We start from the raw sequence: 24,623 nt of genomic DNA, 5'->3' as shown, positions 1-24,623 counted from the left end.
TTCCTTTGTATATCCATACCATCACCTCTTGTTTTTTAAGGAAGTGACACAAAATAACAGGCTTCACAATGCCGTCAAATGTCACAATGCACAGTCATGTACTGTAATTGTACAAAATCGGAAGAATAAAATGTTACTAGTTAACACTGGTTAAAATGAAACGGACAACCAAAAATGAAACCAAACGAAAAGAAATCAAACGCTGGAATCCATAGAAACGCTTGACAATATTACCCAAAAACGCCGCCAAATAATTGTCCTAGCATGCTGCAGCTCATTGCCATGACTTCATAAGTTCCCAGCTCTTTGGGGGAAAGAAAGTGCGTTTTCACAGCCTACAGTTCTCAAAGAAACAGCTTTCACATGTATGCAGGTCAACAGATAAAGGAATGCAAACTCCAGGCACCAAGGTTGCTCAGACAGCAGTGGAGTCTAAAGAGTCCTTCTTAAAACCATTCTGAACCAGATCTGATTTGTTGAAAAAGAATCTGGAGGGTGACATTAGTTGAAGAGGGCCAAGGAAAAAACACTTAGCTGTTAATAAGGAAGAAAACCATCAAGAACTAGAACAATTAAGACTTAAATATTTTTCCTACTCTACTTTGAAGCTGAATTACAGCTCTTCATATTTGGAAAAGATATGCAGTTGATCCGTGGGTACAACCCCTCTCTCTTCCCCCCTGCACCCTCCCCCCCTCCTGATCCAGCATCTGAATGTCGGAGTACAGATTTTGCCAGTTCAATTTCCGTGAAGCAGAATTACGGTTTCCTCATGTGTGGCCATGCCGCTTTTTAACAATGAGGTATAATTTGATACTAACAATGCCTGTTCCCTCTTGGGCTACGGGCTTGATCGGTCATGTGGGTAGAAAACAATTCAACTTCCTGATAAAATCACACATACAAAAATTATTGCACTTAGAAACAACAACAACAAAAACTCAGCCCAACCAGCCAAGGGCCAAGAAAACTCTTCTTCGGAAGTGCTGTGCTTCCTGCCCTTTGCAGAGCGTCTGGACCTTTCTGGTGTTCGGTTGAATGTGGTCCGTTATTCAATGTCCAGAAGTAAAAGAGTCCAAAAGACACTGGAGGCTCTTTAAGGCTAAGTCTTCCCGGTGCTTCAATGAGATAAATTATCTCCTTGGCCACATACTACAAAGCAGGGGCTCTTCTTAGCAAAATGGCTAGCAGCGCCCCTAAAAAACTCTGGAAGCAAGGGAGGATGGGTGCACACCATGTCCTGTCCTGTGGGGGGGGGGGAGTGGGGATGGAGAGAGAGAGAGAGAGAGATTGAAAGAGAGAGTAAGCGGTCTGGGAGGGTCAAGCCACACACGGACAGCTCTGTGACATAGGTTTATCTGTACATCTTTCTCTGTTTAAGCCTTTCCTGTGGATCTAAATATCTTTCCCTTTTCCGCAGATTTGTCTCTGTCTTAGTCTTTATCCTTCCTGCCTCTTCGGGCTTTCTGTCTTTTGATGGATATGAAGGTAGAATGCTAATCTTACCTTGCTACCCACTGGTCCATACGCTATTTATCCTTCCATTTTCCTGCCACAATGCACAGCTACCTTCTCCACACCCTGTGAATGGTCCCCCCACCCCCACCTCAGTGTAGTCAGATACATTTCACACTCCGTTTACTGACTTGAATTGGCATATTGTTACTTCAGCTAAGATTACTTACACCTCCCAAATCTGATCTCCTGGTCGAATTTGAGCACAAGGCACCAACTATGTTACTAATGTTTTCAGGAAGCTCTCAGGAAAATGTTCACATAATGGATGAGATCAAGGCATTCTTAAACTCCACTATTCTGAGAATATTGCCAATACTGTTTTTCTTCTCTGGGATGTGTGCTCCAGCTCACGTCTTTTTTGTAACTAACCCCTCGTATGACCCTTGTAATCAATAAAACATTTGCACAAAATATCTAGATAGAGTTGGGTGAGAGTATCCTGACATTTCGTGCATGGATCCAGTATCAGAACAATTTAAGGTTCAGGTGGAGAGAATGAAGGTCATGTCACAAGGAGTTGCTGAAGCCCCTAATGTCACACTTACCAACCCGGGTACATGGAAGCTCTCAGATCTGCAATGGTATTAATCTCGCCCTATGACCCCACTTGTGGGGGCAGAATCCATACAACTGGTGACTGCTGCCTTTTGTTGTTCTAAGACAGAGTGCCCGTGATGGCCTTTTCTCTACTTACTGCTCCGGGTTCTGAACTAGGACTTGCTAACATTCTCGTAGATGACGTCACTGATGCAGAACTGTTGTTTCTTCTTCGTCCACATCAGCTGCACACACTGATGGATAAAAATGTACTGCTCCTGGTGCATAGGACAAAAACGTGTTTCAGAACAAGATATTTTTGTGCAAACACGTTCCAAGACAGACTATTTTAATCCTATGGCAGGATTAAATACCATGATGTCAAAAAACAATTTCCATTATTTCTGAAATAATTTTATCACTAGGAAATCCAAGAGAATCCACTGTAAAAATATTCTGATTAATAATAGAGTTTACGTAATCACCGCTTAATGCTAAAGAAAATGTCCAATCGATAAATCATGGGCCTCTTTTGAAAAAGAAAAATAGTGTATCACTTCATAATATACACCAAAATAAAATCCAGGAAGTTTACTAAATTAAGCCATAAAAATATGGGGGGGGGGGGAAATATAGGTTAATTTTTGTCTGATTCCTTTTAGGAAGGACTTTCTAAACTTCAAAACGATGTAACAAATCACAAATGAAACTTTGAAAGTACTGTATATGAAACAAAGTGAAAAGAATAAAATAAAGGTCAAACCAGAAACTGGGAGAGAAAATTATTTTCTAGAATTATGACGGAAAGTCGATACCTTTACTTTTCTTTAAAATTCCTCCATTCAGTAACACACACACTTAAACTGGCAAAATATATCGACAATTAGACCATATATTCCTAGAAGGCAGGGACTGTACCTTTTTATTCCTAATGTCTAGCACTCAGCTTGTGCTTAGTAAATATTTTCTGAAGTAAACCGAGGAAATATTAAACCATAAGCAAAAAATGGCGACATAATAAAAAAATGTAAATTAAAACAATTGTTTTTCATCCATGACGTGAGCAAAACCGAAGGGGAAAAGTCACATTCAATGATAACTTGAGTTTGTTGAAGCTGTCGTTTTCATCTGTGGTTGGCAGAGGTATTATTAATAAAGTGCTAATAAGTGACACTCTGGACGCAGATAGTAAACAAGTGGGAAAAGACCCCAATTAATGTTCTATAAAAAGGAGAATGGTTGAAATAAGTTACAGCAGATCTATACCGAAACACTAGTCAGTCTTTAAAATGAGATTTATAGAGTTTGGGATAATTTGGGATGATAGATACACAGAGCAAAATGTTAGGTGGAAAATTAGAATGTAAAATTAGCATATGTATATGTAGCATCGAAGCACAACTGGATGAAAGTTATACTTGACTGAAGATGGAGATGAAATGCATCAGCATATGGAGAGTAGCTGTCTTAGTGCCATGAAATCAAAGAAACTTCATGATCTTTCTACTGTGTCTTCATTGCCTAGAGCGTCTCTGTAAGTAATACCATTAGAAATAACCTTGAAATAAAAACCAGTCGTGGTATTCGCAGGATTTAAGGGGTCTTTTGTACAACTTTATAAAAGATAGGTTAATGCTTCAAACCTCACTGAGTTGATACCTAAGCCCAATCTCTATTTTTCAACAAGCTTTGGAAAAAATACATTCCCTTATTTTTTAAATGTTTTTATTATTTTTGAGAGAGAGAGAGAGAGAGAGAGCCCAAACAGGGGAGGGGCAGAGAGAGAGGGAGACACAGAATCCAAAGTAGGCTCCAGGCTCTGAGCTGTCAGCACAGAGCCTGACGCGGGGCTCGAACTCATGAACCTGAGTTGAAGTTGGACCCTTAGCCGACTGAGCCACCCAGGTGCCCCCTATATTCCCTTATTTTGTGATAATATCATCAATAACTGGCTACTTCTCATTATCACACACCACTCTGTTGTTTCTGGTGTTGTGTCAGGCACTGGGCACAGTTAAGGCCAGAAACTGCCTGGCTCTTCAGTGCGTAACTATTCAGTGGCCAAACTTGGGTGTCAAAAAGTTAAAAAAAAAAAAAAAAGTAGACAGACCACAGGCAAAGTAAATAAAAGACTATTTACAGACACATCCTTGAGGGCCCCTGAGAAGTCTAAGCTGCCGATCAGGAGAATGGCTGCTCAAAGCAAAGCCGTCACTGACCTCCAGGGAAAGCCTATTAGAAGAAAATCAAACAAAACGTTTGATAAAAATAGAAGAGAGCCCAGGAGAGGGGAATGCCATCCATACAGAGCCCTTTACAGTTTCACCGTGCTGGTCTAGGTGATATTTCCATGATGTGTGCTGTACGATTCACAAATGCATCATTCACATTTTACAGATGACGGAGGGCCTGTGAGAGGTGAAGGGGGTTGTACAGAGGCCATGCTGTGACCCAGGCCCTCACGGGGTCTCGCCCCACCACCCCTACTCTCTAACTGCCCTTCCTGCTCTTGTGGAGAGGCCCAGACCACGTGCCCGGTCAGTTGAGAAAAGGCAAGAGGGCATGTCAATGCTGCAGACCATGCAGCATGTTGCCGGGACGTGAAATGTGCATCTCAGGACACAGCTGTTTTATCGGTAACTTCTGCAATTGCTCGAGTGGGGCGGGGTGGTGGAATGGAGATGGCGGGTAGTCTAGAGGAGGCAGGGAAATTAGAAACCAGCCACGGGAGGAAACCCGGTACACAACACGCAGGAGGTTTATAGAGAGAGAATCCAAACTGGCCTCTTGAAAATCATTAGTGTCAACGGGGTACTGTGGGATGATAAAGCTGAAGAAAATAATTGACTCTGCTCCTTACGTGTTAACATCAGTCAAGTAGAAGACAGAAGGTCTGGGGGGTATGAACGGGCTCAGGAAGGATGTTAGGAAAACCCTAACATTCAAAATACAGGCTGAACCATGATGAGCATAGAAGCCATGAAAAATAAAGGTAAATGGACAAGATGTTTCAGACGTAACTAACAAAACCGAGACAAATAAATAACTCCAACTAGAAAGCATCCATTGCAGAATCCTGAGGGAACTCAAGAAGCTGGAACAGTTGGAAAAAATCAGTAACCTGTGGTGACCTCCGCCTCTTTTACTGACTGAGTTTTCCCACAAGAGTTCAGGGAAGGGATGCTGTACTTTAAAAAGACCGTTTCCCTGGAGATGTCAACCTAAAATGCTGCCCCAAACAAAGAAGCCAAACAACCAAAATGTGGGGCCAGAGCGTTAGGGAGAAAAACAAAATACTTCCTCAGCTCTGCAGAGAGGCACATGGAGGCTGCTCTAGTTTTGCGCGATTACCACATGCGAGGAAAGATAATGGCGCTGAGAACTGGATGGAGGGTCGGCCATGTGAAGGTAGTTTTTAAAAGGGGATTAAGATTCTGTAATTGGGAAAGCCATAGGCAAACAGGCTATAATCAAAGTCTATAAAGTTATAAGAGGCATAAATTAAGTCAATGGGGCAGACAATTCATCACATCCAAAATACTTAAAATAAGGAGTGGCCCTTTGAAGGCTGGGGATTACTATACATAATGGGGACATTTTAAACCACATATGAGGATGTAAATTTATAGAAGTGGAAACCAAAAATATGGACCGATTCATAAAGCACTGTTTAATCACTAGGTAGTGGGCTTCTCTGGGGAACCAGCATATTTCAAGCTTACGATAAGGAGGTAATATTAGTTCACATCCCCACCACTGTAAATTAGAAGGCAGCAGAGTTGGGATGTGAGTGGGTTCAAGGAAGTGAGGAAGCAAACACATCATCAATGAGGCACCTGCGTGTGAATGGGTCACTCTTTCCAAAGTGGTATGATCTTGCTATAGCTCAGAAATAAATACCATCCATCGGCTGTGTCCAGCCTTGGAAAGGTGGGAGTGGGGAGGCAGGAGAGCAAACAGAAGCAGAGGAGAAAAACCGGGCACTAACAGCAGCCATGGCTGCACGCTTTTTGAGTTAGACTGACATCTAGTGGTGCATCGTAGAAAAAGCAGGAAAAAGACTAAGGCGGCATTTAGGCTGGAAATGGAATACGAGGTCAGGCCTGGTTGTGTTGTACTCTACAAGCATTCCTCTTGCACACCCCTTGGGGGAAAAAAAGGGATTATTGTAAGCCGGAAGCTAAGAAGTCGCAACTATGGTTTGGTGATTAAGATCAGGAACAAGCTATTGTGCGTAGGCTTCGGGGCGCCCCCAGGTGCACACCTGTTGCTGTTTGGAGGCAGTGTGTGTTGTGTGGTGGCAGCGGCCCGGGGCTGCCACTCCAGCCAGGGTGCATTCTGAGGCTTGCAGGGAGGAGAAGGCTTGGCTGAAGAGGAGGAGGAGGGAGCATATAACACAGCTGGATATTTCTGGGGGATGTTCCCTTGTTGTTACAATGATAAATTCATTCATTTAGACCAAGGGAACTGGCTGCACTGCTAGGTTGGGAGCTGGAAACCCTTAAAATCATAAGGGGGACAGGAAGCATAAATCAACCCTTGATCATCATCAAAAGTGCATTGGGACAGAGGGTTATGGAGGACAAACTAATGCCAAACTAACTGAACCAAATCTAGCATTTCAAGTATGAATTAAATCGTATCAGTTCCACAGTCCCCACTCGGTGGCATTTACCCAGATTGGCTGTCACCTTCACTGAACTCTCAGTCTGTTCAAAGAGGCTTTATTCTATTATAGATATCATAGATACATCCACGTGCTCTGGATTATGAAGGGCATATGATGCCAACAACAGTGCCAGCTCTATGCACTGAAGAGATTGCTAGAAGCTAGTATCTTTTTTTTTAATACCCTGAAGCAGTTTGAACATGCACAATAAAAAACTGGGACTAGTGGATGCAGAAAAAAAAATGGACACAACAGTTTTGAAACATGAGATTGAATAATGAGAAGTTTCTCATTCCAGGGCAAATTTGAAAATGCGTATTGATTCTGCTCCTACCTCCGTCTGCACCATAGACATCCGGTATGATCGCATTTCGGACACCAGCCCTAAGATGTCGACAAACTCGTGATCCCGAATGTGCTGCAGGAGCCTGTCCAGGGCAATGAATGTTCCTGTCCGTCCCACTCCAGCACTGCAAAAGAGTGTTCAGACAACATATTCCTCAGACATATTCCTCTGCGCTGTTGCAAACAAACTGGCAATTTAAATCCCACCCCCCCAAACTACAGGTGGCACCACTGAGAAAAGGGAAGAACTCCTGAGAGTATTTTCCTAACCGATTTTGAAGCGTGCAGTTGTGGTCCGGGGTGTCATTCGATGGCACATTTCTGACTATCCCTGCCACCTTGCTTAAGGAGATGTGGGTCTGCACTGCCTCACACACACCCCCTCTCCCGCAGGGCCCTCTGCTTCCGGAGGAAAGTGATGATTCCATGTAGAGCCTGTTGGAGAGCTGATACACATAAACAGTTGCAGCGTTCTGCGTAACCTCAGAGTTAGGCACACACACGCTGCTGGAAAGTCGGCTTGAGATGCCACACGCCAGCTCTAGCTCTGGGGCCATAGCAACTTGTGTGCCGTCAGGCCTAAGTTGAGTTCACCATCCCAGACCTTCCTTACAGCACACTGGCCATTCTGGTGGGTCCTGGGCCTGCTTCAGTCTCCCAGCGATCTTTTAGATAGTTGCCTCCAAATCACATTTGATATTTGGACTCAGTCTCTTCCAGTCCCCAAATCCCAGGGCTCAGAGAGCGGAACAAAGTGGGGCGAGTGACTGACACTGACCGCCGCCCACCGGCGGTCAGGAGAGCCCCCAGCTCTACATGTTCAAGTCAGCTCTTCTCTCCCAACCACTGAGAGGCTGCGGATTGTGAATTATGGTAAAATGAGAAAAGAGAAAGTCTCTGCTGGGAGAGAAATCCAACACTAGAAGCCTCGAGTTCAGAGATTGCTTTTCTACAAGACAACTCTTCCCTCCTAAGACTTACTGTCTAAGAGAAAACGTTCTGCCTCTGGGTGAGCACCCATAAAGTCACATCCAGAACTGTGGCTGCTTCCTGCTTGGAAAGGAACCACGAGTTTGACCGCGTGGTTGAGCACCTTTATTTTCTGCTCATGGGAAGAATGGTGTTGAAACCAGATAATGTTGTCTGGTGACACCTGTGAACACGTGAGGTGAACTCACGCAAGAATATCCTCCCTGATCCCAAACTGGGTAGCTTACAAAGTGTTTTTCTTTCCGGACAGACACAGACACATACTGCTCTCTCTCTGTCCCACCCTCCCCACCCCCCCCCCCCACACACACACACTCCCCTAGCCATTCTGGTTCACAAAGGCCAAGGTGTTAGACCCAGGATTATAGACTTATTTACTTAGGTTGACATGGCTACCAGTGCCTCCTCTAACATCCCCATTCCATTTCTATCTGTGGCATACAGTGGGAACATATTTATATCCCATGCTCTTTGGGGGTTGCATAAAAATTTTGCAACGAAATCATGTCACACTGATGGATTTTGACGGAGATTTGGTTCACTTGGTGAGAAAGAAAGCTTAAATTCAAAGATAATGTTTCTCCTAAGGAATTAGTGTGGCCCTTGTTTTTGGATAGTGTGCTAGATCATACAACCCCTTTCATTTGAGCTGTCTAGAAATTCAGAGACAATCTCTAAGAGCAATCATAGCAAATGTCTATCTTAATGAGCTGAATACTTTCATTTCTCCTTTCCCTCATCTTGCTTTTATGTCTATTAATATTATTCTGGGCTGTGATCGGCTATTTTTAATCTGCCCTTGCAGTTGGCCATGTTACAAACCACTCGGGATCTCTCATAGGCTGGGGTAATTTCACACAGTACCTAAAGGCACGACCTTTAGAGACCGTGCACCTGGATTTGAGTCCTAACCCCTCCACGTTCTGGCTGCACGAATTTGAGCGAGTCCCTTAACCTCCCCACTTCTTTCTTTCAGCTAAGAATGAGAATAAAAATATCTATCTCATAAGCTATAGGAGATAGGAAAAGCCACGTTATAAGCAAATTGTGTACCTAGTAAGGTATCATTGAGTTGTCAATGTTATAAATTCATAATTCATTTAATCGTTAATTCACTGTGCTCAGGGATTCATGGACTGGTGGGTGATTCCCTTTATAAAGCAAAGCCTGTGGTGCCGCGACAGAAAATGCGGCTGATGAGTTACCTGCAGTGCACGATCATGGGGCCTTTGCTCTTGGTAGCTTGCTGTCGAACCACGTGTACAAACTGAAGGATACTTTCTGCAGCATTTGCTGTGGGCACACCGTGATCAGGCCACGCCGTGTAGTTGAAATGCATCACATCCTGCATCTCGTCAGCCTTTAGGAGAAAAAGCCAAAGTGAGCATTAATCTCTCGGTCCACTAGCCAGCTGGCCCGGGCCGTCACTGCAGCTCACAAGTTAATGCCATTAAGAAGTGAAAGCCATGTTCCACTCCTGGTCAGCACGCTTCCCTTTCCAGCTCTGAGGGTCGTGTCTGGCACAAAGCAGGCCCTGGGGAAAAAATACTAATTGTTTAAAACTTCAAATAGTAGGATAAATCGGCGAATCCAGGCCTGTGTGGAGATGAGAGCATAAGCAGATCAGGGTGTGTATTCTGGCTCGGCCGTTTAGCAATGGCATCAGCTTTGGCCCAAAAATACCGTGGGAGGTGCTATTGGTGACCCTCCCCCATAGGGTCCCCTTTGCCAGGCTGACTGCCCCTTTTCCAGCTGCTGCTAACAGCATATGGCTCTGTCCTCCTCATGGTTGTCCCTCCACGAAGGGAAATGTCTTGCTGGAGTGTGCCTGAGAGGATGTGTTCTCCTACTGAGGGCAGTCCACAGCTACGGAGTGACCGATATTGGGGTATAAAATGCCGGCCCCCTTACGTCGGAGTGGCACATGTAACTGTAAGGTGCCGTTCATGCCCCAACACTCCCCATGGTATGCAGCTGAGGCTAGAATTCAGCTGAACCCACAGCTGTGCCTGGCTCCTTCCCTGCCCTGTCCTCTCCTGCTTCCCTTGCTCCCTTACAGTTTTACCCAAGATCATACTTGCCATAACTCACCAATAGGACAATCCCGGTCTTAGGCTCTGACCCAAGACAAACTGGCTGAACAGCAGGTTTCTCATACCTAAGATGCGTCTTTTTAGATGTTAGAGTACAATACGACCTATCGCAGGGGTTGTTGGGAAGATTAAGTGTGCTCACGTCTGTGAAGGATGGACCTGTCAGATATTAGCATCACCACTACTCCATAGTTTCCACCACTCTCTTCCTTCCAGCTCAGTGCATTTATATGGTTGGCTCTGGGAATCCCAGTGAGTGGGTATGTTTTGTACATGTATCTTATTCATATTAACCCATACATCAAATATATTGTTGTCCCCTCTGAACTGAGTAATTATCAGGATAATTCAAGATTCACTCTTTTTAGTCTCTACTAATTTGTAAGCATAAAGATTTATTCTGTTCTTGTTATCAACAGTCAGGAATATTCCAAACCCAGGCCCCAACAAAGATCTAATTCACTCCCCTTCCCTCAAACTTGGCAAGAGCCTAAAATCCCCTCAGTGAATGGAATACTGTATCATAATTTGGAAGAATTTGGCCTGGTTATGAGTTTGAAACTAAAGTTAGGTTCAGGCATTAAAGAGGAATGAATTCCAAAGAGTCAGTGGTCTTGGGTGGAGTAGAATTTGTATAAATATAAGTAAATGCATAAATAAAGCATATAAATAAACACATAGTAAGATCTGTATAAACATAAGTAAATCAGCACTCAATTAGACCCACTGTCCCCAGACACTTAAGGCTAAACATCCCAAGCCACATGCAGTACCTCCCTCACCACCTTCAAGGGCTCTTTCTTAGACACATAGAGCAGGAAGTCTGCAAAAATGTTGCCCCTCTCACTGCTGTTTTCAGGAAGTATGGCAATAAAGTAACCCAAGCATAATAAATTGTGCATAATGACTCCATTACTCAACACCATGAGGACCAACGGATGCTCAATCAATCACTAGACAACTTCGGTTGCCCAGAAAACCTCACAAAAAATGTTAGCTCTCTTCAAAGGCTGATTATAGGCTTAGTTCAAAGGCTTGTGCATTGTAGGCATATATGTGTGTGTGTGTGTATATGTATATGCATATATATAATTGATCTGAAAATGTCTCCAGCTAAAATGAGCAAAGTGGTTCCAAAATAGGCAATGCTTATATTGTCGTTAGTCTCTCTACAGTTGTAAGACAGAGGTATTGGGGTGATCCCTGGTCAAGCTGGATAGCAAGGCACACATCAATGGGGACAAAGTTTTGCTGGTTTTAGTTTCCAGTTCTTACTCAGTTCATGCCAAGTTTTTAAGCACTGGACAGTGAAAAACTGTGTGCTATGGTCATTTTCCTCCTTTCTTCGTTGAAGGAGAAAAACTTATTATCTTAGCTGTTCCAAAATCTCTCTTACCCCGATTTCCTCACTCATATACTTTTATCTGGTTGTACTCTGAAAGTTTCCACATATCAATATAGAGGGAATAAAGAAGAGTGTAAACAAAAATGGAAACAAATAGAAAAGCATATTCATTGGCAAGGCACAATGTTCTTTTAGATTCTGCATTTATGGCCAAAAGGGGGCCCTCTAGGACCAAATGCTCGTGACTGTGTCTACCGTATAAACATCTTACCAGAAAGCACTATTACTCAATATTTTATTCTTATGTTTCAATGACATGATTGTCATTGAAAGATAGGTCATAAGTTAAGACCAAGGACAAGAAGGGACCCCTGGGTGGCTCAGTCGGTTGTGTCCGACTTCAGCTCAGGTCATGATCTCGCTTTTCATGAGTTTGAGCCCCGCGTCGGGCTCTGTGCCGACAGCTCAGAGCCTGGAGCCTGCTTCCGATTCTGTGTCTCCCTCTCTCTCTGCCCCTCCCCTGCTCACACTCTGTCTCTCTCTGTCTCTCAAAATAATAATAATAATAATAATAAACGTTAAAAAAATTTTTAAAAAAAAGACCAAGGACAAGAAGCATAGTATTGATCATACAGTGATCTCTGACTCTTCCCTGCCAAGGAAACAGGTATGGGAACAGGTGTTGTCTTGCGCTCTGCAGTTTCTTATCTCCTGAATCCAAACCTAGGGAAATATTTGTCCTACATTTTTCCAGCAGTTTACACTGGCTTCCCAGCTAAAATAACCAAAAAAGAAAGCAGGATTCAAATGGCATTCAGATTGTCAAGTATTTTCTCTGATGGAACGTCTTTCCAAGTGCTTTATTATATTTGAAATCCTTCCTTCATTCACTGATTTATTCATTCCACAAAGATTTTCATAAGTGGCTAAGGGTTGGGATTATAAAGCTTATTAAAACGGGGTACTTGCTTCCCAAGCTCACTGGGTGAGACGGACACGAAGGGAGAGAACTGCAGCCATCTCTGATGTCTTGCGATAGAGCAGTGGGTGAGACAGAGCAGAGCGGTAAAGGAATAGTTGTCTAGAGACTACAGAAAGCTTAACAAAGGAGGTGACATGTGAGCTGAAACTCTGTGTGGGAATGTGTTTAGGGAGGAGATGGCCATTTCAAAGAAAAGGAACAGCATGAAGCAGTCTGCTAGGGATTTGCCCAAATTCTCATTGTGACAAAAGTCATTGTTAACTACCAGTGGTTAAGAAGTGATTTAACTTGCAAATACAGTAAGTGGCTAGTTCACGAGTACTTATGCTACACTGACGGGGACAATATTTGTTTCTATTGTGCATATTAAGGGTCACCAAACATTTTCTGTCGAGGGCAGAGAGTAAATATTTTAGTTTTAAGGGTCATTTGTCTCTGTTCCAACGACTCAAGCTTGATGCAGCACAAAAATAACTCATGGGCAATATGTAAGCAAACGTGTCGCCATGTTTCAATGAAATGTTATTTGTGGACACTGAGGTTTGAATTTCATATAATTTCCATATTTGGTGTGAAATATTATTTTTCTTTTTTTTTTCACGCATTTAAAAGTTTAAAACTCATTCTTGGCTCATAGGTTTTACAAAACAAGCAGTGGTCAGTTTGTCCATAGCCCAGTCTTGAACCCCTGACGTATACAGTTAGGAAGTGTTGTTTCTAGGCAGAGAACATTGTGATGAGGACTTTCCTATTGAATGGTGTCCTCAACAGAGAGCACATTTAAGCGAGTACTAGAAAAATTCCCTCCTATTTTCTGGGACTACTGTGTGTGAAGAAGAGTGACTGGTTGATAGGGGCACCCAGCCTGGCACACAAACATTGGGCATGAGCTCGAAGCCTAATATTCAGAGAAGTAGCAGACCCAGGACAAATACACTTTCCTTTTTCTTTTTTAAATTTTATTTGAGGGAGACAGAGAGAGAGAGAGTGGGAGCAGGGGAGAGGGGCAGAGGGAGAGAGAGAGAATCCCAAGCAGGCTCTGTGCTGTCAGTGCAGAGTCAGACATGGGGCTCGATCCCACGACCCTGGGATCATGACCTAAGAAGAAATCAAGAGTTGGACACTCAACCGGCTGAGCCACCCAGGTGCCTCTAGACTTTTCTAACATGCTAATATTCAGAAATCAATAGCATTTGAAAAGAGATATGGAACCATGATTAAAAAGAAATAGCTTTGAAATAATAAAAAGCCAAACCATAACAAAAAATAAGGAAAAAAGCCAAAGAGAACCAAATCCAAACTACTATATCATGGTTTAGGTGTTTAGTTTAAAATTTAAGTGTGCCTTATATATCCTAAGTATACCCATCCATAATTAGTATAAGTAATGAGAACTTGTCAATTGTAACTGGTGAGCAGTGGTGCCCTGTGTCTCCTATTGCCCTGGGCTGATCTGAGATGGAAAGGTGCAGACTTTTTATTCCATCTCCTCGGGATCTCCAGGCCAACCATTTCATCCACACAGCATTGGTGATGAAACTGGAAATAAATACACTAAAAGTGGGATTTATCTCTTGAAGAAAGCAGTGCTGCAAAGCTGGAAGAGCTCATAGTCTTACATGATGGGGGGTTGGTCTCTGACACGTCGGTGTCCCTCAGCATGGGGACAGCCACCTGAACTGGTGCTTCATGACTTACATAGTTGATCCGGAAGTGTCTGCAGGCCCAGTCTTCCCGTTCTTCCTCTGACATCATCTCCACGGTGATGTCCCCATAAGCTATGGGTTCTTCCGTGAACGGCCAGTAATGGTCACATTTCACCTGAGGTGACAATAGCACACAATCTTTTATTTATTTATTTATTTATTTATTTGTAACGTTTATTTATTTTTAAGAGGGAGAGAGACAGAGCTTGAGCAGGGGAGGAGCAGAGAGAGAGGGAGACACAGAATCTGAAGCAGGTTCAAGGCTCTGAGCTGTCAGCGCACAGCCCGACGCGGGGCTCAAACAGTCTTTGCAACCTTGAGATCATCACCTGAGCTGACTGTTGGATGCTTCACTGACTGAGCCACCCTGGCACCCTGCACACAACCTTTTAAAACAAACAGGCTAGGAAAGAAATAGTCCGTGCTCACTTAGAGAAAACAAAATTACAGTAAAACCTTGGACTGCAGGTAACTTGTTCTGTGAGTGTTCTGCAAGAGGAACAAACACTTCTAATAAATTTTAACTTGATAAATGAGCAATGTCTTGCAATATGAGTAGTATGTGATGCTGGATGTCACATGATCACAACTGAGCCAATGGTTCTTTCTCTCTCTCTCTCTCTCTCTCTCTCTCGCTCGGGATTGTGGGCATGGTCTCCCATGCTCAGACGCTAAGTCTCAGGCTGCGGTGTTTGGCAGAAATCAGTGATATTTCAGAATGTTGGAAGGTGCCCACACTGGCCCTAGTGTATTTTTTGTCACTTCAAAGCACATATGGACAGTCCTTTGCTTTTCTATACAAGAATAAGCTTAGGAATGCTTTGCTTCATTCTAGGTCAGGCTGCCTGCAGATATAGACCATTTCCTCCGCTGCCTTACTGCCAGTTACATTCAATACAGTATGTGACAAGAGTTTATTCATACTGTACTGTGGTCAACATCTGTTAGTGATAGTGAAAGCCGTCCTACACAATAACCCTCCCTTCTCTGGTCTCCCTCACACCAGCCACGAAGGTTTTCAAAGGTAAGTGCAGGTTAATTTGTTATTTTTCTTTATAGTTTGTATTTTCCTTGTTATTTTGTATTATATTATAGTATTGTGATCATTTTATATGAATCTTTTTGAGTTCTGGAATAAAGCATCTGAGTTTCCATTACTTCTTATGGGAAAAGTCGCATGATACGCAAGTGCTTTGGATTACAAGCATGTTTCTGGAACGAATTATGCTCACAAACCAAGGTTTTACTGTACTTGCCTCTGAAGAACTGTATAGTATTATTGTGCGCATTATAAAAGAAGCAAGTGGAAGTTTCTGGTACATAGTAAACACTCCAGCCATAGCCCTGGCTGGTACAGATTTTGCTGCCAGTGGGAACAGCCCCATTAGACACTTACCCTTCTTTTCTCATTACACTGAGTGAGCATGACAATAATCTGGGACTTCTGTTGTAGGACCATCTTCCAAAAGTCATTTCTGGTTTCAGGCAGTGGCCCCTGTGTGGCAATATACTCCTGGGGTGAGTTGTATCCCTGAAAGATTAAGTGACAAAGTGGTCACCCAAGAAACTACTGTCAACACCAAATGCTGTTCCACGCAAATGAAGAAAAACTGAAAATGTACTGGGGATAAGCCTAGCAAAGGATCACACACGTAGGTAATGGTTCCTCCCTTTCTCATCAAAGAGGTAATCAGAGTAACTGACCCATGTAGGTCGGAGTGATTGTAAGCATTGTTCTCTGAAGTGTATACATACAATCGCACTCACACCTTTTCATGAGAACTGTCACTAGTTTTAAAATAGGGGCTCAGGTGGAGCCCTTTGAGTTGCATTGCCAAAACCAAAGCTTATTTATTTATTTTTAAATGCTTATTTATTTATTTCGAGAGAGAAAGAGAGAGAGAGAGAGAGAGAGAGGAAGAGAGAGAGATGGGGCAGAGACAGAGGGATAGAGAATCCCAAGCATGCCCCCCACTGTCAGGGCAGAGCCCGACGCAAGACTTGAACTCATGAACCTTGAGATCATGACCTGAGCCAAAATCAAGAGTCTGACACTTAATCGACAGAGTCACTCAGGCACCTCAAAACTGAAGTTTAAACACAAAAAAAGATGATGTTTAATATAATTACTTACTTTCACTCTCACTCTTTACAAAGAAACATGAACATTACTAATCTATGGGCTTTTCCCCCTATTTGTTATTCTGAAGTGGGATACTGGGAATTAATAGGATAATTCTTCAGAGTTGGGTAGCCAGGTGGAGAATGGCTCTCTTTTTAACTGTTTGACATATATATATAGCTCTAATAGTCCTCCTGTGGCTGAGCTAGAATTTGGACGCCTGGTTTTAAAAATTTTTTATTGTCTTTTACTTACAGGAATATAGTTGGCATTGATATAGTCTGCGCCTTCCTCTTCATTCATGGAGACTAATCTCACTCGGCTAAAGTCATCTGTAAAGAATAAGAAGAAACAATGTCAAAACTCCGAGTGGAAAGAAGGATTGCCTTAACTTTCTCTAACCAACAGCAAGTCGGAGCAGCCCACGTTTACTTTAGCCCACTTGTTTAAATAAATATAGAAACACCTCGCAATCACCATTTCCTCCCCATCAGCTTCCCTGTCCTTGTCTCCAGGCTTCAGGGGGATTGTGTAGGATATTCATAGGAACTAAGATATCTGGTAGGTTGTATGGAAGGCTGTAGAATGTAGCCTAAATCCATGATTTCCATGTCACCTAACACATCCAGAGAATCCACTGCCTTTGGGAAACCCAGAGAAGATGGGGTTGCATGGACTTTGTGCAAACAGACTTCAGATGAGAAAAGTAAATTCTGAAATGCATATAGATGTAAAAGTGTAAATGATGACACTACCCAATTTTATCAAGAAGCCTGATCAAGGAAGGGTTGTCCTTCTAGAGCTTTTTCACCTCTCTTCTTTCCCATTCTCCATTTTCTCCCAGCATCCCCCACCTCTACCCAGTATGGCAGAAAGTTAAATCTATATTGGAATGTATTTTAATTGTCCTATAAGTACTTTATATTACTCTTCTCTTGAATGTTGGCTTTATTACAAAACGCTAAGCAACAGCAGAACCTGCCAGAAGAAAGAGGAGGTATTTTAATACACCGCACTCTTGCTGTTGTCAGGGAGTTGACTGAAAGTAGTTTACGAGAGCTCAGATTATCTTACCCCGAGTTTGGCTAAGACTTTTAATCTCCAAATAGAGATAAAAAAGAGCCAAATGGTCAGTCTTTCCTTCTCAGACACAATTCATTTGAAAGCAAAGAAATTAAATCTTCCTACACAGGACAGAATTGAGTAACACGGAAGCACGCTTGGGATCAATGCAGTGGCAGAGATGGCCTTGAGGATCCAGACCACAGCTGGGGTTAGCCAGAGACTGGGGAAACTAATCCATCTGCAGTAACAGTCCGTCAGCCTTTGAAAGACGACACTAGGACAGGCTCTAGTGATAAGCTTACATGGTAGGATGTTTGTGTAGCGATTTTTACATCGGTTCAGTGGAAGGTCTGCAGCAAAATGTGGAATGTCCAGTCCAATCAATTTTAACTCCTGTAAATGACAGAGAATAGAGTTGAGTTTCCGTACTTGATGTGGACTGGGTTACTGTTCACATTGGCTTACTGTTCATATTGGATTATTCCTCATTCCCTGCCTGTAATAGAAGTATCACCCCCCCTCTTCCACATGATGTTCCAGTAGCTCCCTTTTGGGGCCGAGCGTGCTTCTCCATTCCACTGTTCTCCACTTGCGTTGGCCCATGAACTTGGGAAGAAATCATTCCAATCAGAAGCAGTAAGTGTGCTTGCTCAGTTTGGTTTGCCCTCCTGTGCTGCAGCCATCTGCTGTGATAACACCCAGGGAGGCTGTGAGCCCCAGAATGAGGAGACACTTGTAGCAGACCTAATTCTGACCCATGGCCTGAAGCCGGCCCGTCCACTGTCCTACAGACCCTTGAATGAGGAAAATAAATTCATGTTGTTGTGGATCAGGGTGCCCGGCTGGCTCAGTTGGTTAAGCATCTGACGCTTGGTTTCGACTCAGGTCATGATCTCACAGTTTGTGAGAGCCCAGCATTGGGCTCCATGCTGATGGTGTGGAGCCTGCTTGGAATATTCTCTCTTCCTTTCTCTCTACCCCTCCCCTGTTTGCTCTCTACCTTTCTCTCTCAAGAAAAATAAATATTTAAAAAAATGTTGTTGTGGATCACTGAGATTTTGAGATTTACACTATATAATGCTTATATAGCATTACTGGAGGAACAGCTGACTAACATAATACATAAATACCCTCGGGGCACCTGGGTGGCTCAGTTGGTTAAGTGTCTGACTCTTGATCTTGGCTCAGGACATGATTTCACATGTGATTATAAATTAGAGTCCCATGTTGGGTTTTACACTGATGGCACGGAGCCTGCTTGTGATTCTCTCTCTTCTTCTCTCTGCCCCTCCCCTGCTTGTGTTCTTTCTGTCTCAAAACAAATAAATAAAACTTAAAAAAAACCACTTAATTCCAATGGATAGTTTAGTGATCATATGGAGAAGGTAGGAATTATGAGTATCATTCGAGGTGTGGAAAATTTGAAAACAGAGACATTTCAGATTTTTGGAAGTATGTATTAACTGAAATTTATATGATATATGTAAATATTCCTATTCTATGAGGTATTTCTCCTGCAGGCAACAGGCCTTCAAGAAGCAGTAAAAGAAAGAGTGAGAAATGAGTAGGGAATATTTTCCGTGTTACAAGATATAAGATCTACAGGCACTAAATATCTGGTAATAAATTCAACAGTAAGGATGAATCAGTAAAGGGGAGGGAAACCCATCAGTGAAAATAGGAACATCCAGGTACCTGTCTGTGTGTATCAGTACTCTTATAAATCCAATTTATCAGAATGTACATTAGTAGGGCAATTTTTATATAAACAGACAACCATCATAATTCAAAAAGATTATGTTACAAGATGCAGGCGGCTTCTAAGCTTTCATCTCTTATAGGAAACAAGCAATTACAGTCAGGTCACCTGGATTTTCCAGGAGGCATCATTCACTCTGGTCTGTGTGAATGGCGCTCCATATAATTGAACAGTGCACAACCAGTGCAGCAGGTCTGGTTATACCTGAACAAATTTCAGGGAACTATTAGTCAACAGCATATAGAACCATCTGTGAATGGAATCATCTGTATGGTATGCACCTTTCTATAATACTATTCAGTGAGGCAGTAGAGAAACCACCTGCTGTAAGTTTTTTTACTCGTATAGTATGTTAATGTTGCGCACACATTTAACTCTTCATAATTCCTCCCAATTTTTACTTCAATGAATCATAAGCTGGAGGAATACATATCTGGGGGAAGAATTTTGGAGACTCTTGGAAAGACTTCAGTAGGGAGTTGGAGACACTGGTGATGTTTTGAGAGGCTGACCAGGCATATCTCTTTCATGGCCTTTCTGTCTGGATTTAAGTGCTTTTTGCAAAGCATATGCTTTAAGGAAATAAAGTTCTTGGGTCTTTTGCTGCTTCCCCATAAAAGGTCTTTGACAGCTGAATGTGCTTACTGGCCCTGGGATGCAAACCTGTGGTCAGCACGAATGGATTGACGTGAATCACTCATATTTCTCTCCTCCTTTAATTCTGCAACTCTTTTGGCTTATTTTTAAAATTATTTTAGAGAGAGAGAGCATGCATGTGCAAGTGAGGGAGTGGGAGAGATGGAGGGAGAGCGAGAATCCCAAGCAGGCTCTGCTCTCAGTGCTGTCTATGTGAAGCTGGACGCAGATCTCAATCTCACAAACCATAAGATCATGACCTGAGCTAAAATCAAGAGTTGGACGCTCAACTAGTTGAGCCACCCAGGCATCCCAACACTTTTGGCTTTTTTAAGATCACAAAATCTCAAGTTCCTTGGCCCACGTTGAAGCCAACCTTAAAGACAAGCCATGTTGACTTTGATCCTCCATTCACAAAATGGGTTTTTTCCACTCAGGCAAAATACATGTTTGGTAAATGCCTTTAAACAGAAGCTTGTCACTGTCACTTTGTAAGTGGTTTTTCATTTTAAAGGGTTTTCAAAGACTGTATTTTTCTTGTAGGAAAATCATTTATTTTTATCAACTTTAAACCAAATCAGTTATTTTTAGGTTAGTTCCTCTTGGCAGTAATAAGCTTATTTAGATGATGCATCCATTGCCTAAAATATTTTGGAAATCTACCTCCTTTAGAGAGTGTCTTTATAGATAGTTTGCCAAAACATATGGCGTATTTTGTTGTACCACTTATAAATGGTAGGGTCTTAGAAAAGTTGTTCAGTTCTTGTTAACATCAGCTTAGTATTCTGTAAGATAAGGCTAACAATAAATACCTCCATCCCTCAGTCACGTATAGCGACTATCCACTGGAATGATTAAACTCAACAAATATTAATACAGTACTACTGGGCACCACCTACTGGGTGGCTCAGTCGGTTGGGCGTCTTTCACTCAGGTCATGATCTCACTGTTTGTGAGTTCAAGCCCCATGTCAGTCTCTGAGCTGACAGTGCAGGGCCTGCTTGGGATCCTGTCTCTGTCCTTTCCCCCACTCATGTGCTCTCTCTCTCTCTCAAATATAAATAAACATTAAAAAAATACAGCCCTATTGATAATGATTATGAAATGCTGGTGTTATGATGCTTTGTTTTGCTTTGCCTGTATGCATAGTTTCTCCCTCCTTTGCCATTTGTACTACCAGACCGACAACTTTCCCCACAAATCCCCTGCTTTGAGGACAGACTGACGAGCCACAGGAAGAGGCCTCAGATACAAAAGAAAAGTGTGGAAACAGATTGGAGCTGAGAGCTGTAGCACATATGGAAGCTGACTGAATGATAGAACTTTAATTGTGTGTTGTCTCCCTGCTGTAAATGCCCTTAGTTGATAAGAGAGGTTTAATTGTCTGAACACTGTAAATGTAAATTGCCAGAGCTGAACCATAGCAAAGCAGGAACAGGAGCGTATACACAAAATGCTTCACCATCTTTTGTAATTTAGCCTGTCACTAAGTGGAAAATCAAATACTCAGTTTCCGGTTCAGTGGCTTTGTAGTTATTTTCTTTCCAACCATATGGAAACTCCAGAGGCTTAAATCTTCATAAAGGCAAAGTATGAGGTGATGGCCCGAAACCAACATAAATCATTTTTGAATTTTCATTTGCCAGTTTTGTTTCTGTCACAACTTATCATTGTGTTTTTTTCCCCTGGGCCATGTAGTCATTTGCACATTGGGCTCAGTGGTGGCTGCCCAAAAGATGTGTCCACATTTTAACCCCTAGAACTTGTGGTTGTGGCCTTATGAAAAAAGAGGCTTTGCGGATGTAGTTATGGATCGTAAGATGAGATTATTCTGCATTATCTGGGTGAGCCCTGTATCTAACAACACGTGTCCTTGGAGGAGAGAAGAGAAGGCCACATAACGATGGAGACCTAGATTGGAGTCATGCAGGCTGCAAGCCCAGGAGTGCCTTGAGCCATCAGTAGCTGGAAGAGGCAAAGAAGGGTTCTCCCCTAGAGCCTTCAAAGGAAACACGGCCCTGATAACACTTTGATTTTGGACTTCTGGCCTCTGCATTGTGAGAGAATACTTCTCTGTAGTTTTAAGTTGCCAAGATTGTGGTAATTTGTTACGGCAGGCCCTAAGGAACGAATGCAATCCCCAAAACCCAATGGCAGTCTCTGTCGTGTGGGCTGTGTTTGAAGCGTGCAGGTCTTGGAAAGCAAAGCCCAAACACATGCACTGTATTAGTCTGTTCAGGCAGCCATAGCAAAATATCATAGGTGGGGTGGTTTAAACCACAGAAATGCATTTCCCACGGTCCAAGAGCCAGGTGCTGACAAGGCAGATTTCATTCTGGGGCCTCTCTTGACTCGCACAGAACCATCATCTCACTGTGTGCTCACGTGGCCTTTCTTATCTAACCCTACTTACGTCCCAAGACCCCACCTCTTCCACATATCAATTCTGGGAGAACACATCCAGTCCATCCCATGCACATTAATCTTCAGAGAAGACCACAACCTGTATTCTGGCTCTAGAGTCTGTAACAATGTCAGCAGGTGGTAAGCACTTGGGACAGGGTGGACATCAGAATGGGGTGAGTGAGATTACTAGACTACAGAAGAAGTGAGGAGGAACAACGGGACCAGTGGTGTTGACAGAAGCAGTGCCATCTGTAGCAAGTAAAAGGCTCAGTGGAATGGGGCAAGGTCTGGCTGGTTTCCAGATGAACACAAAAGGGCACGGGATTTAGAACAAAGTATTTAGTGAGGCTCTGCGTTCATCTGAGGGCCGCCATAACAAAGTGCCACAAACTGGGTGGCTTAGTGCAACGGAAATTAATTGTCTTATAGCTCTGGAGGCTATATGCCCCAAATCAGGGTGTCAGCAGGGACCTCTGGCCACTGTCACTTGTAGAGGAATATAAGAGTATCCCTCCTTGCCTCTTCCTAGCTTTTGATGGTTTGTTGGCAATCTCACTTGCCGCTGTATGACTCCAAGCTCTGCCTTTGTCACCACATGGCATTCTCTCTGTTTGTCTGTGTCTTAACACAGCTGAATTTTCACAGGGGCACCAGTCAGACTAAGAGCCCACGCTAGGCTAGTCTGACCTCATCTTAACTAATTACACCTGCAATGACCCTCTTTCCAAACAAGGTCACATTCTGAAGTGCTGATGGCTAGGGCTTCAACATGTCTTTTGTGGGGACACAATTAAACCCATAACAGGTATTCTAAAGGAAGAATAGGGTGCATTAGTAATGGGCATCTCCGGGAGGTGAAGGAAGACCGGATGAGGACGCCAACCTCAGGAAAGTGTAGCAGTAGCCTGCAGGGCTCTGGCGCTAGGATGGGATTTAGGGGCAACATTCCAGTCAGTGGTACAGACACTGGGAAACAGAGACCAAACCTAGAAGATTAGGAAGAGGAGAGAACTCAGGTCTGAGAACCAAGCAAGACCTCTGGTGTAAGAACTGTTGGAGAGGGTTCAAGGTGACTTATTTCAATAACGACCATGGGCAGGTCTCCAGTGCACTGGATGGAACACAGGAAAAAACAGCTGCAAACAGAGGCTATCAGAAATCAAAGATCATCTCTCATGAACTATGTGGCCAGGAGTGTAGCTAATCTTGACCTTTGCAACCACATTTCTGAACAAAAACGGTAAGGGCTTTCGCCAGCATCCTGATCAAACCAATACAAAACACAGAAATTAATGGCAGAATGAGCCATATATGGTATGTCTCGTGGACGCTCACATTTCAAGCTCTAAAGTCTGGCTCTTCAAAACCTTTCCATATGAGACATTTGAAAGGAGGACTTGAACTTAATCCCGGAGCCCCAAACCTCCTTAAGTAAAGATGTACAGTTTCGTCAGAAGGATAATCAATGTTTCCAGGAGATCCAAAATCAGATGCAGAGTGAAAAAAGAACCTATTTAGTGAGTGCAAATTAGCAAGTCGTATAGCTTCATGTATGACTTATAGCCGTATTGGTAATATATGTAAATCCAGACGTTAGTTTCAATTTGCATAATGCTTATAGATGATGTGATTTCTCAATATGTGTGTGATCTTTCAATGTCAGTATCAAAATGAATATAAAGTATTAAGCATTCATAGAAACAGGACAAATAACTGTTCAGCTACTGAATTTAGTTAGACCAATGATTCAGCCATCTTGATACCCTCTTGGGTTCCTATTAGAGTAGGAAAGCTTTTTTTTCCCTTAAGCTTTGATTATCAATTTCAGGAAAATCTGAGGGCTGCCCTGTGAAAGGTCTGACCTACATCTTGAAATCAGGTATGGGAGCATGAGTCTTTGGAAATAGCTGAGGCTATCCTGGCACGGAACCTGAGGATGTGGAGCCGGGTGGAGTTGGAGGCTGGCAGTGCCTGGGAGGCTGGAGAATGAAAAAGGAAGTGAGTCAGGCCAATGGGTCACTGCCTGAGCAAATGTCAGCTCAGAAAATATAGCTGAGCCTGTGATTTAAAGCAGACTTCTGGAGGGGCACCTGGGTGGCTCAGTCGGTTGAGCATCCAACTCTTGGTTTCTGCTCAGAGCAGAGATACAACATGAGGGCATGGCACCAAATACATTACCTATTTGACCAACAATGTTCTAAGATATATGCAAAAAAAAGCTTCATAATAAATGAAGATACTAAATACGCCTTCAAATCATGGTCTAGTGGTTAATTTCATGTGTCTACCTGGCCAGACTATATAGTGCTTTGTCAAACAGCAGCCTAGATGTTGCAGGAAGGTATTTTTTTTTAAATGTGATTAACATTTGAATCAGTGGGATTTGAGAAAGCAAATGACTCTCCATAATGTGGGTGGGCCTCATCCATCAGTTGAAAACTCTCAGAGAA

The 24,623-nt window shown here is 42.9% G+C and overlaps 1 protein-coding gene across 1 annotated transcript in view; it reads right to left on the bottom strand.

Moving 5' to 3' along the window:
- Positions 1-658: 658 nt before the first annotated feature.
- PTPRO (protein tyrosine phosphatase receptor type O) overlaps positions 659-24,623 on the bottom strand; it is a 73,964-nt gene continuing 49,999 nt past the window's right edge. The window contains exons 11-18 of the mRNA XM_042991828.1: positions 17,675-17,765; positions 16,563-16,639; positions 15,582-15,716; positions 14,178-14,300; positions 9,265-9,419; positions 7,059-7,194; positions 2,213-2,333; positions 659-1,245 (exon numbers count right to left, since the gene is read on the bottom strand). Coding sequence (XP_042847762.1) covers positions 2,229-2,333; positions 7,059-7,194; positions 9,265-9,419; positions 14,178-14,300; positions 15,582-15,716; positions 16,563-16,639; positions 17,675-17,765 — 822 coding nt within the window. The 3' untranslated portion in view covers positions 659-1,245; positions 2,213-2,228. The remainder of the gene's footprint in view (positions 1,246-2,212; positions 2,334-7,058; positions 7,195-9,264; positions 9,420-14,177; positions 14,301-15,581; positions 15,717-16,562; positions 16,640-17,674; positions 17,766-24,623) is intronic.

This window comes from Panthera tigris, chromosome B4 (assembly GCF_018350195.1).
Source record: "Panthera tigris isolate Pti1 chromosome B4, P.tigris_Pti1_mat1.1, whole genome shotgun sequence".
Classification (NCBI taxonomy): Eukaryota; Metazoa; Chordata; class Mammalia; order Carnivora; family Felidae; genus Panthera; species Panthera tigris.
The sequence above is the reverse complement of the archived record's forward strand: the minus strand, read 5'-3'. Positions and strand labels throughout refer to the sequence as shown.